Source organism: Lactuca sativa, chromosome 9 (assembly GCF_002870075.4).
Source record: "Lactuca sativa cultivar Salinas chromosome 9, Lsat_Salinas_v11, whole genome shotgun sequence".
Lineage (NCBI taxonomy): Eukaryota > Viridiplantae > Streptophyta > Magnoliopsida > Asterales > Asteraceae > Lactuca > Lactuca sativa.
The window spans coordinates 61,518,744-61,532,067 of NC_056631.2; the positions used below are offsets into that span (position 1 = coordinate 61,518,744).

Below are 13,324 nucleotides of genomic sequence, written 5' to 3' on the forward strand. Positions count from 1 at the left end.
GAGGTTCCCTAGGCTTTTCGGGGGGTTTCGGGGCTAGAGAGAAGTTCTAGAGAGAGGGAAGTGAAGGGAGGTGTGAGAATGAATGGAGGGGTGCATCTCTATTTATAGGAGGTTGGAGGGTCACTCACGCTGTGAGTTTCTTGATGCTCACGTTGTGATCCTACTTGGGCACCAAGGCAAAGCCTGGTGCTGACACGTGGAATCGTACACAGGGTGGAAATCAGTCGATTTTCAAAAATTCATAACTTTCGTATACAAACTCCGTTTTCGACGTTCTTTATATCCACGCGTAGGTAAAAATAAGATCTACAACTTTCATTTAGACTCCGCCGGCTAATTCTCGAACGATCTTAAATTTAACAGTAGGAGGAGATTAGACTGCTAAATGACCGCGAAGAATTCGTAACTCCTTCATACGGACTCCGTTTTCGTCTATCTTTTTACCGTTGAGTTCCTATTAATGAGATATTCAACTCTCATTTAGGTCGCGTAAGCCAAAAACTGCTCGAACTAAAAATCGAGTTTCGGGTCGTGCACTACTAAGCCAAATCTTAGAAAATTCATAATTTCGTCATACGAAGTCAGATTTGGGCGGGTTTTTTTTTTTTTTTTTTTTTTTTTTTTTTTTTTTTTTTGTATGTTCTCGGTTTAACATATACTACAACTTTCATTTAGATTTCTAAGGCTAAAAGTCGCTCCATCGTAAATTTACTTTTTACGCTTCCCGGTGTCGTGCCGGTTTTGCCGTAAAACTTCGACGGGCCATAACTTATTTGTTATAACTCGGATTTCGGCGTTCTTTATATGTACGGAACCCTTGAGACATATTATAAAACTTGGTTAAGATTATTTATTCTAAATAATCATTTGTCGAAAAGTCGTTTTCGACCCCTATTATCTCTAAATTGACTAGCCTGGATCTAAGGGCGTTAGAATATTAAATAATTATTACCTCAAGTCACAGTCGTTACATCACATCGCTAAGATTCCCATAAAGCACAAAGCAAGCAACATTCGAACAATGGATAAACTAACCAACATGTTCCAATAAAACCATTATATCCTCTATCAGGAATCTATAATGGCATGATATTATAAAGCTCATATAATCAGGCATAACCTAAACAGGTCATCCTATCACTAACTGGTTAGTATTAGCATGTAGGTCTACAAGCACGTACAATAGGCATATAAGGCATCCTTCCTAGATCCTTGGCCATAATCTAGCATGCAGTTCACATATTCTCAATTAATATCATAACGTAACATAACATGTATGGGTATCTTGGGGAAAACTTACTTGAGCTCGGCTGATTGCACGCATTATACACCTTGTTCTTTATCAAAACTCTTTATTTTACTTTTTAGAAAAATTAGTTTCTTATAAAAATCTTTCAAACCCCAAATTTGAGTCCAGACACACCCGAGAGTGTGTCCGAATCCTTCAAACCAGGGCTTTGATATCAACTTGTAACATCCCAAAATTCAAGACCAAAAATTTCATTTTTAATTGAGTTAATATAAAACCAACAGTATAATAAAACATTCATAATAACATCCCATGTCAAAAACAAAGTGTCAATAATCAAAACATGTTATCATAAAACAATATCGGAGTGTAATCCTAAATATCTCATGTGCGGAAAACATAGTGTGATGCGTTGCGATCATGCTGGTCCTTTCCTTTTGCAAAAGAATCACCTGAAACCAAAACTGAAAACTGTAAGCACGAAGCTTAGTGAGTTCCCCCATCATACCACAAACCATACAAATAACATACTGCCAGACATATCTGGGTGCCCGGCCTACCCTGCTGAGCATATCTGGGTGCTCAACCTACTATGCCATACATATCTGGGTGCCCGACCTACCCTCCGGTTATTTCAACCGGTTACGGGGACTATTTCACCCCTACCAATGCCACATAATAACATAGCATAACATACTGTCAGACATATCTAGTTGCCCGACCTACCCTGTCGCTCCTTACAAACAATACTGGGGTCTATCCTACCCCTCCTACCACTATCACATAATAATATAAAATACATACTGTCAGGCATATTTGGCTGCCCAACCTACCCTGTCGGTCCTTACAACCGATATCAGGGTCTATCCTACCCCTCCTACCACTATCACATAATAACATAACATAACATGCTGTCAGACATATCTGGGTGCCCGACCTACCCTGTCGGTCCTTACAACCGATACTGGGGTCTATCGTACCCCTCCTACCACTATCACATAACATCATATCATACTAGCACATAAAGCTTAACAGATAGTGACATATAGGGATGCAAATGGGGGCGGATATTGGCGGGGACTACAATCCCCATCCCCGAACCCGAACTCTGATACCCACAACCATCCCCGTCCCTAACCCGCATAATCCCCGATGGGTTCGGGTGAAAAAATCATCGCCGGGTATGGGGAACCCATCGGGCACCCGTTTTTATGGCTCAATGCTTATTTAATTGGCTTTCGCTTTAGATTTTTTCCTTAAGAAAGCATAAAAAGCCACTGCTCAGCTTAAGATTAGCTCACAAAATGAAAGAAAGCTTAAATACTCGGCACTAAAATCCCATTTATTGAGTTTGTTTTATATAAACTAAGAAACACTCTTAACAAGCACCTTCAAAATATAAAATTAACTTAAGGTGCTTTTAATTTATAATGAGTTCCCCCTCATTTGTTTATATCACCAAAACGATACGGGAAGTCAAATACAACGATAATTACACAAGTCATCTTCCCCCATATATATTTGTTTCCCTTCAAATCACGTATCTACTGGGACAATGTGGGATTAGCCTTTTTAGCCTACAATATTTATTTAGAAAACAAAAGATTTATAAAAAAATTAAGCGTACATAAATTAATCTATTCAAGAACTGAAATGTTACTCTTGACTATTACGAGTAAATTAGTATCATTAATTGCAGTCTATGAATTACACTATAAAGGAATCTTAAACTATATAAAAAATGTGTTAGCATGGAATGGGGATGAGGTTGACAAGGGTTATTGGAATGTGTCACCAAGGTTTTGGCTTTTGTCATTTTAGTGTTGATGGACACTTTTCCTCCAATATCCCTCTTAATAATTTATAATATAACATGTGAATATCTCTCAAAACTTGCATCGATAGTATACCTATTATTAGCAGTTCGATAACGTAACTTAAATTGGTTTAACGTTAGTTAGAACAAAAAGAAGTAAAAATGATGTATGATGTATAAACTTATAAAGACAGAGGGGTTAAAGACATCCCACATCGGCTATATACGAGAAAACAACAAAATGAGACATCTTTATAAAAAGGAATCTCACAGGATTGTGTTTCCGTTTATATATATATATATATATATATATATATATATATATATATATATATATATATATATATCTGGGTATTAAACGGATGGATAATGTCATACCCGTCCCCGCCCGTACCCGCTTCGGGTTTGAAAATAAAGCCCCATCCCCGCCCCATTACCCGTTAAGTCGGGGAATACCCGCCCCGTTAGGGTCGGGTCCCCACGGATACCCGAATCCACGGGTCAAACTTGCATCCCTAATGACATACCAGATAATTATCACAAAGACAATCATCTCTACTACACTCGTACTGTTGAAGTCCACTGCAAGGAATCCTAACTGCTATCCTGGAAACTCCTCAAGCTATCAATGCTATAATATCACCCAATTAGCAACTGGGTCCTAAACCATGATTCATAATCCATACTTAGGGTAAAATGACTATTTTACCCTTGGCTCAATAGATACATAACTAGGGCCCAAGTCCAAGACCAATCAAGTCCAAAACTCCAAAATCCATAAAGACCCACTAATGGCCCGCTATTGGCCCAATTTTCCAAATTGGGCCCAAACCCTTGCATGGGACAACCTTCTAGAATCCATTCCGTACTTCATAACCTTTCAAGAGTCAACCTTGGTTAAGTCCACGTCAAAGTCAACATTCTGGTTGACTCAACTCGCCGAGTTGGTCCATCAACTCGTCGAGTTCCATGAATGAGGAACCCTGAATCGCAATCCAACTCATCGAATTCTTCCATAACCTGATGAGTTCCTCTCTGTAACAGAATCGAGGCTTTTCATTTGAACTCGTCAAGTCCTTCCTTGGACTCGTCGAGTCCTCACCTCTTCAAAACTCATAACCCTGGCCAACTCACCGAGTCATCTCCTAGACTCAACGAGTTTGCTCAGTAACATAAAAGGTTGGGGGACCACGACACAACTCGTCGACTCATATGAACAACTCGTCGAGTCCCCTTTGTCTTAATCCATTAAGTCGCTTTCTGTTAAGTCCAACACTTCCAAACCATATATCTGGTCCCTCAAGTCGATATATCATGTAAAGTTACTAACTTTACGTCCATTCATGGTGTTAAGAAGCTAAAAACACCAAAACTAAGCTCCAAAAGGGATCTAAGGAATGAAGAAGGGCCAAGACTCAATGAAGTTGGCAAATTTGAGTCTCATAAGGCCATGGACGTCCAGATCTGAAGTCATAACCCCAAAACATGCTTGCATCCATGAATGGTTCCACAACAAGCTACTAAAAGTCCTAAACTCCTCCATGGGGAGATCTAGCAAATGAATAGTCAATGTATAGACTTTATACCTTAATATGGTTGCCTTAACAGAGGAACCCCTGGATCCAAAGCTTCTTCCTTCAACCAAGCACTCCAACTTCAACCTCTTCAAGAAATCACCAAAGAATCACTCTCTTTTCACTCCTACACACTCAAGAGGGCTCAAACTCATGAATTAGGGTTTGCTGGACTGAGGGGTGATGAGGGAGGCCACAATGAGGTGTTAAGGTCCTTAAATAGGATGCAAACCCTGAAAATTAGGGTTTCACTCTGGCAGTCGTACTCGTCGAGTTGGGGCTCCCCAACTCGTCGAGTAGGTTTCTTAACCTGCGTCCAAATTCCCACTTCTACTCGACGAGTTTGGGGCCTCAAACTCGTCGAGCCCCTTTGCAAAAATGAGGATTCTTATTTAAAATACTTACCAGGAATCGGGCGTTACAAGGGTCCTCCAACTCGTCGAGTAGGTTTCATTAACCAGGCGGCCATATCCGTCTCTACACGAAGAGTTGGGGCAACCAACTCATCGAGTAAGTCTCTAATAATGAATATAAAACTTTAAAATTTATACCTGGGAGTCGAGATGTTACAATCCTTAAGTCTTATTCTTTCCCTATTTTTCAGCCTTCATTAGCAAAAACGTGTTGTCTTGTAAACCCTAGCTTCATTAGAGTCTTTGGAAGGTTGAGTGTGAGTTTTTGGGTGTTCCAAAAGAAGAAGAAGGTGATGGTAAAGCTTGGATAAGGAAATTTTGCACATTTCTCCATCATTTCAAGGTATAAAGCTCATACCTTGATGGCTAGTTTATTAGATCTTTCTTATGTGTTGATTTCATGCGCTTTTTGGTCCCAAATGTCTTATATTGAGCACGACATGTTCTTAACGATTTGAGCTGTCCTTTTAGACCCTAGGAGGGGTCCTAATTCATAAAAATGAAGTCTCATTGGTTAGTTTTGCTCCATGCATCTTATAGAAGGTCTTAATGGATAAAGACCTTGAGTTAAGCTCTTAATAGGCATGTAAAGTCATAAAGTTAGAAACTTTATGACTCTAGAGTGTATTTTGGCCATAAATATGAAGTTGGGATGTAAAAGCTTAAGCCATTAAGCTCTTAACGAGATTTATGGACTTGTGAGGGTACGCCCCGCGTACTCAGTCAACCACCTCGTTGGCGGTCAATCTGCGAGGTCTCGTGTATATCTTGTGTACCTCAGGAGTACGCCCCGTGTACGCACCCTGAGTTGACTCGATTGGGTTAGTGTATTTGACCATTTGACTTCGTCTTTGACCAATTTTTACCTTGAGGATATTTTGGGATTTTGATGGAGATTGGTCATTTAGTGGAAATAGTTATCAATTAAAGAGTTGTGCAGGACCCATGACGTGGAGAGTCAACCTCCACGACACGGGAATATGAAAAACTTGCTAAAAGACTACTGAAGTTCCACGACGCATAAAATCGTTACAAATCAACATGCCTTTCGTTGAAGTCGTTGCTTAAATGCGTAAGTACGTGAAATTCTTGAAGGATTTACTCACGAACCGGAAAAAGTTGGAGGAAGCTTCTAATGTAATCCTAAATGTGAATTGTTCAGCTGCTATGCTCAACAAGCTTTAAATCTCAAGTTTAAAATTTCTCAGAATTTTTTGGAATGACATTCCAGTAGGCAATGAAGCTCATTTATTATGAGGGGACTACACAAATGAGTCCTAACCCGTTTTCGTCGAGTGTGAAATGAACCATTCCCGATATTTTGTTTTTTAAATGGTTTTATGCAGAATTTTCTTGTTATCTTGGAATTTTTTTGATAAATTTTATTTTGAAGATAAAAGTCCATTATTTTGAAAAAATCACGTAATATGTTATTTTGTTAAAATAGAAAATAAATCATTAATTTGGACAAAATATTAAATAATCAAGACTTTTTTGTTTAAAAAAAATTATGATTTTATTAAAAAATTTCCAAAAATAATTTTGATCTAGTTTGATAAACATATTTTGTTAAAACTAATTTACAAAACAATAAACATTTTAAGTTTTTAAACGAACCCGTAAAACAATTTTGATCCGGTTGCATAAACCATGGTTAAAAAGAATTCACAAGCAAACGAGTCTAGGGATATAACAGGGGAAACTGCACCTACCCAAGAGCTCCTTCCATAGCAGAAGGCCAACAAAACTGATTTCGTCGGCCGTCTCTGTTTCTCCGTCGATCCGCCAATCGGAGATTAAACCGCCGAATCTCAACCTCCCAAAGCTTGTATTACACGTAGGCCACCGGATAATTTCAGATACAAAAGTTCGGAATTCGAACGATGGATTTGGATCTGTGGATATCTAAGGTCAAAGAGGGACAGCACTTGTCCGAAGATGAATTGCAGTTGTTATGCGAATACGTACGCTTCTATTTCCCCTCTCTTTCGATGTTCATATTGTTATGGATTTTCTTTGGATGAATTAGGTCTGGGTTCGAGGTTACGATTTCATGTTTTTCGAGATTGACTTGGAATATTAAGGAAATTTTCTTGGTTTTGTGGTGTTTTGGTTTAGGATTTTTGTATGAGTACAACAAAATGGAAAACCCTAATTTTTGTTGCAGTATGTAGTATGTGTAGATTTTGTGAACCAAATGGACGTGTTCGTCTACATTTGAGTGCTACAAATTGTTTCGTGATAGGAAATGATAATATATCGTAAAGAACTCAAGATCCATGGAGTTCTTCATTTGCTTAAAACCCGCTATCGAGTTCAAGATTTTAAACAGGAAATAACTAACTAAAGTCTTATCCCTTTTTAGTTAGTTGAACGACTCTTACTTGAAACTATTATAGGTTGGTCAGTACTACGTGGCAAAATAAATTAAAAACATTGGTTATGTGGTCTTCTGATCTAGAACTTCTGTATGATTTCAGCAAGATTGAAACACTGGTTTTTGTTATCTACGTGTTAATATTTTGGTTCTCTTCATATTCATTGGAATGGTAGAAATTGTTTTGTGATATGGGATCTGGGGATGTTGCTAAAGGGTATATAATTAAAGATCCATGAAATTCTCCCCCTTGGTTAAAACCTGTTGTTGTGCTCAGGATTTGCAACAAGAAATAACTGTTTACTTTTCCTTTCTTTTTAGTTGAATGATTCTTGGTTTGAACTTTTATAGATTGCCCAGTAGTATTTGGAAACATATATTAAATAGTAAATAGTAGTAAAACTTAATTGAAGAAATTTATAGAGCATAACCATGGTTGTTTCTTTCAACTATCTCATGACAAACAAAGGGCTTGCAAATCCTAATGTTGGATGAAGGCAGTTGTGTATGAAGTTGGCTTTTCTTTTTGCTAGAACATTAGTTGCATAATATGAATATTGAATAGTTTCTTAAGGTTTTGGATTCCATTTTGAAAGGATCTGATCATATTAAAATTTCAGCCAGTTAATAGTTATACTTTCTGGTAAATCCAAATTGTTTTACTTTCAGGTAAAGGACATCTTGATCGAGGAGTCAAATGTTCAGCCAGTTAATAGTCCAGTTACTGTGTGTGGTGATATTCATGGCCAATTTCATGACTTGATGAAGCTTTTTCAGACTGGAGGTCATGTACCTGAGACAAATTACATTTTTATGGTAAACTTTTGCTGTATAAACATTTCTGCACATATCTTTATTCATATGTATATGTATTCTAGAAGTTTCCTTGTGTTCCTTGGCAGGGGGACTTTGTTGACCGTGGTTACAACAGTTTGGAGGTTTTCACAATACTTTTGCTTCTTAAAGCCAGGTAATTTTAATATTTAGGCAAAGGGTATAGTATAATATTGTCACAACTCACATATATGTCTACACTATAGTCATTGACACATATATGCACATAGTGGTAGGAATTTTGATATGAAGCCTCAAAGACCACACTTCCACAGATAGTTAACAAAATGAGCTTCACTATAAGGAATTCATGAAGCCTATTAATAATATAAAACTTGTCTACAAAGTTGGAACTGATTATAATAGATTCTGCTTCTGATTATTTTGGGGTCAAAGGGTAAAGCAAAAGTGTATCTATTTACCCCTTCTTTTAATCTAGTATGTGAAACTTTTACTTCCATTTCACAATACATCTTTCTTTCTTTAAAATGAAGTCTTTTTTTGGTTGTTTTCTTGCAACTTTAAACAGTAAAAGCACACCCAAACATCTCCTTATATGTTAATTGTGCTTCAAGAATTTGATAAGTGTTAGTAACTAAGTTATTCTTTTCTGTTTTCCTGGCATTTCCTCAATATATATATATATATATATATATATATATATATATATATATATATATATATATATATATGTTGTTAAAAGCTACATTAATAAGCTGGTGATCCACATCCACTGTGTTTTCCTGTTGTGTCATTTGTTAGTTATTATGTTCTCTGTTACTGAATAATATATATATATATATATATATATATATATATATATATATATATATATATATTCTTAATGTCACTGTGTTATGTTTACATGTGGTTTGGTTGCAGATACCCTGCAAACATTACTCTTCTGCGTGGAAACCATGAAAGCAGGCAGTTAACACAGGTAAAAATTGAAAATAAAACAAGTATGATATGAGTTAATTTGTTGCTGATGTCATCTTGGATTGGATTAATGCTGTGTAGGTGTATGGATTCTACGATGAATGTCAGAGAAAGTATGGGAATGCTAATGCATGGAGATACTGCACAGATGTTTTTGATTATCTAACTTTGTCAGCAATAATAGATGGAACAGTATGTTTATTTTTTTCTCAATTATTATCATTATGTTACAATTATGATTTTGAATTTGTGATTTTAATACAAATTGTGTCACAGGTATTATGCGTTCATGGTGGTCTTTCACCAGACATTAGGACCATTGACCAGGTTTGACTTCCTATGCTACAGTTTTATACAGTATTTAGCTTCATATGGTGGCTTGGCTTCAATAATCCTGTGTTGTTATTATTATTATTATTATTTTTGCCTTTTTTTCATAACACGGTTTTTCAGATTAGAGTTATTGAGCGCAACTGTGAGATACCCCATGAAGGTCCATTCTGTGACCTAATGTGGAGTGACCCTGAAGACATTGAAACATGGGCGGTCAGTCCTCGTGGAGCTGGATGGCTTTTTGGATCCAGAGTTACATCTGAGGTAAAAATAAATAAATAATTACGTTTTTACCCTTTTCCAAAGTGTTTTAGATCTTTTGTCTTTGTGAAAATGAAAAAAAACAGCAAGATATAGAAAAACTACCTTTTTACTTTCATCAGTTTAGGCACTTAACTATTTTTTCAGCAAGTAGATCATTATATAGAAATGCACAACACACTTTTACAGGTTTATTGATTTAGCCACTAGACTACTATTATAATAATCATTAAAGTAATAGTAGCTCAGTGGCTAAATCAATAAAATAGCGAAAGCATGTTGGCTCTTTTGCTAGACCAGTAATAAAAAAGAATTAATTGTTTTGGTAATTGGTAATAATGGTTTAACCACTACAAATAGAGTTGAGTGACTAAAATCAATAAAATGGTGAAAGTAGATTGTGCTTTTCTGTATACTGCAATAAAGTTTGTAATTTCTTTTTCTTGTGTTTTTGCCCAAAAATATAAAGGCAGTTTTGCAGATGAAAATGACATTATGTACAATGGGCAAAACTGTAATTTGCTCTTTTACAGGCTATTGAGTGATCCTTTTTTTTATATGTTTCAGTTCAACCACATCAACAAGCTTGATTTAGTTTGCCGGGCCCACCAACTTGTTCAGGAAGGTTTAAAGTACATGTTTCAAGATAAAGGACTTGTAACTGTAAGTTAGTTTCCTGTTTTACCCTTTCTTTCTTTCACTCCCAAAAATAAAAAAAAAAAAAGAAAATTTGATTTTCCATTTTCTTTCTTCGTGTTATAGGTCTGGTCTGCACCAAATTACTGCTATCGGTGTGGTAACGTGGCTTCAATTTTGAGCTTTAGTGAAAACATGGTATTCCCATAATGCCATGAACTTTTTTCTTTTAGGAGTATTATACTACTATTAATCAATAATGAATTAATGATTGTGGTGGGTGTGGTGTGACAGGAGAGAGAAGTAAAGTTTTTCACAGAAACTGAAGAAAACAATCAGATGAGAGGACCAAGGACAGGGGTACCTTACTTTTTGTAAGAAAGGAAAGAAGAAAGAAAGAAATATGTTTTCTCAAGATATGATGACGATGATGATGATGATGATTTTTGGGTATTTTCTTTACATTGCTTGTTTATTGTGTTCCATAATTAATCATATTCATGTGTTGTTGATATTCTATTCTGCTAGTAGACTCTGTAATGTAACTTCTCTCCATCATTTGACTTTTCATTAAATACCTACCTACCTACTTATATTTTCAGAATTTATCTTCCTTTCACATTCATCACATATCTAGCTCTATCAAATTACTAAGGAATGGATTATTCCATTCCATTCCATTATTATGTTTGGTTGGCTTGTACTAAAAATATTGGTTAATTTAAATCCTAAATGAAAAAGAAAACTAGGAAAGTGATAAATAAAAAGGAATATATATATATATATATATATATATATATATATATATATATATATATATATATATATATATATATATATATATATATATATTCCCAGTTCTCATAACAAATATGTTGGGAAAGATGTTATAGATATGTAGGTAGTCTTACCTACATATGTGAGTAGAGTCGTAGAAGATCAAACAAATAGGCATAAATATGTAGATGCACACAAGAGAGCATAAAGTAACAAGCAAGTAGTTGCTAATATGTATATACAAGCAATGGAGTAGAAAGTATCGGTACGACCAATAAAGCAATAGAGTAGAAAGTAACAACCTTGGATACAAGCCACATACAACAAGAGCCAAAGTAAAAGGAGGGATGCATACATAGACAGGTTTTACTACTAAAACAAAAGAAAATCAAGAGATGTGCTACTTCACAATCCTAATCATAAGCAATATGCTACCGTGGTATCCTAATTCTAAGTCATCGCTCCCTTCTACACCCTATCTCCTTTAGTAGTCTAACCTCACACTATCTTATTGTTTCTTTCTCATCGAAGACTTCTCATTTGCCTATTGCTAGTAACAATCTCCACAATCCTTGATGTATCCTTCGGTAAGCCGCCTCCTTTAGACGTGGCAACGCTATCATAATCTTGCTTTCCTCATTTTTTCGATGATTGACACAACTACCATCCAAATTATGATTATTGTATTTGTTACTATGTCGAACATTGTTCTGCCATAAGTAATGTAGCATCATCAAATTTGTAACTTCCATGTTACTCGCATTTGCCTTTTTTAACGACTAACATTCAGATCTATACAACATAGCTGGCATAACCGTCGTACCAACAAAATTTCCCTTCAGTTTCAACGAACCCTCTTGTCATATTAGCGGCTAACATTCAATCTCTATACAACATGCTTGAAACTTATATTGGGAGAAACACTTGCTCCCAAATGCAATACTCTTTGCTAAAATTGCACTAAAATATTATGTCATATCAAAAATATTAGTCTAACCTTTTTATCTTCCAAATTCGTCCAAATATCAAATCTAGTATTTACTATTTAGATTTGCCTTTGTCTCAATTACTAATACAATGTCATCAGCAAAGAAAAACATTCCATGAATTTTATGAGATCTCATCGTAAATCAGAGCAAAAATGTACGGGCTAAAAGCCGGTGATGGAGCCATGTTGAAGACCCCATACATATTGCAAATGGCCTTGGCATAGCAACTTTTGATCTTCTATGGTCATTAAAATTCTCGAGGTACACTATCATAATTAGTGGCGGAATTAGATGAGACGTTGGGGGTACATAAATAAAAAATATTATTTGTAGACATGTTTCATGTTATTGTACCACAGCTAACGAGATTATAACATGTTTTTTAATGTCCGATACTAGATAACTACATATAATATATTGACAATGTTGGTACCCCATATGAAAATTCATGGCTCCACCACTGATCATAATCTTTGTTGAGGTTGATAAATACCATATGTAAATCCGTACTTATTTCTCTATATTTCTTTGTCAGACGTCTAAGATGAGGAATTAGTCATCAACCACACATGGTTCTTTAACCACCACACCCAACATCTCCAATGAACCACCGTATACTAGTATTAGTTAAAAAAAAGTTGAAATATGCGCTCTAAATAAATCATTTGAAATATATACTACACGTTTTTTAATTAGTCAAAAAGTTTCACTTTAAAAGAAGTGTTTACAAGAATAAAAGTATAAATAAAATCAAATATAATGAAATCTTAATATATAATTATAACAAAAAAAAAAAGATATTCTTAGTTGTTTTTAGAAAAGAACAAGAAATAATTGAATTGAAGTTATGAGATTTTTAAAAAATATTATTGTTATTGAAAATTATATAAATAAACGTAACCAGTTAACCTTTTTCTATGGGTAATTTTATTGTTGCCTCCATCAAGGAACCGAAAAAAAAAAAGATTCCTCCTCCAAAGAGTGAAATTCAAATGGGAATCACATTTCATGAGGAATATTCCTATGTAGTACGTAGCAAACAGATGACTTTTTTTTTTTTTTTTTTTTTTTTTTCATTTCGTTGCAATGCCCGATTCAGTTAGTGCATACAAAACACAAGCTAAAA

The 13,324-nt window shown here is 35.4% G+C and overlaps 1 protein-coding gene across 1 annotated transcript; it reads left to right on the forward strand.

Moving 5' to 3' along the window:
* Positions 1–6,727: 6,727 nt before the first annotated feature.
* Positions 6,728–11,036, forward strand: LOC111903028 (phytochrome-associated serine/threonine-protein phosphatase). Its single transcript, XM_023898825.3, has 10 exons — positions 6,728–7,016; positions 8,099–8,245; positions 8,332–8,399; positions 9,146–9,203; positions 9,284–9,394; positions 9,479–9,529; positions 9,656–9,799; positions 10,364–10,459; positions 10,559–10,630; positions 10,727–11,036. Exons 1-10 carry the CDS (start codon positions 6,936–6,938, stop codon positions 10,808–10,810), a joined length of 912 nt encoding a protein of 303 aa, XP_023754593.1. The 5' UTR covers positions 6,728–6,935; the 3' UTR covers positions 10,811–11,036.
* The last annotated feature ends 2,288 nt before the right edge of the window (positions 11,037–13,324 follow it).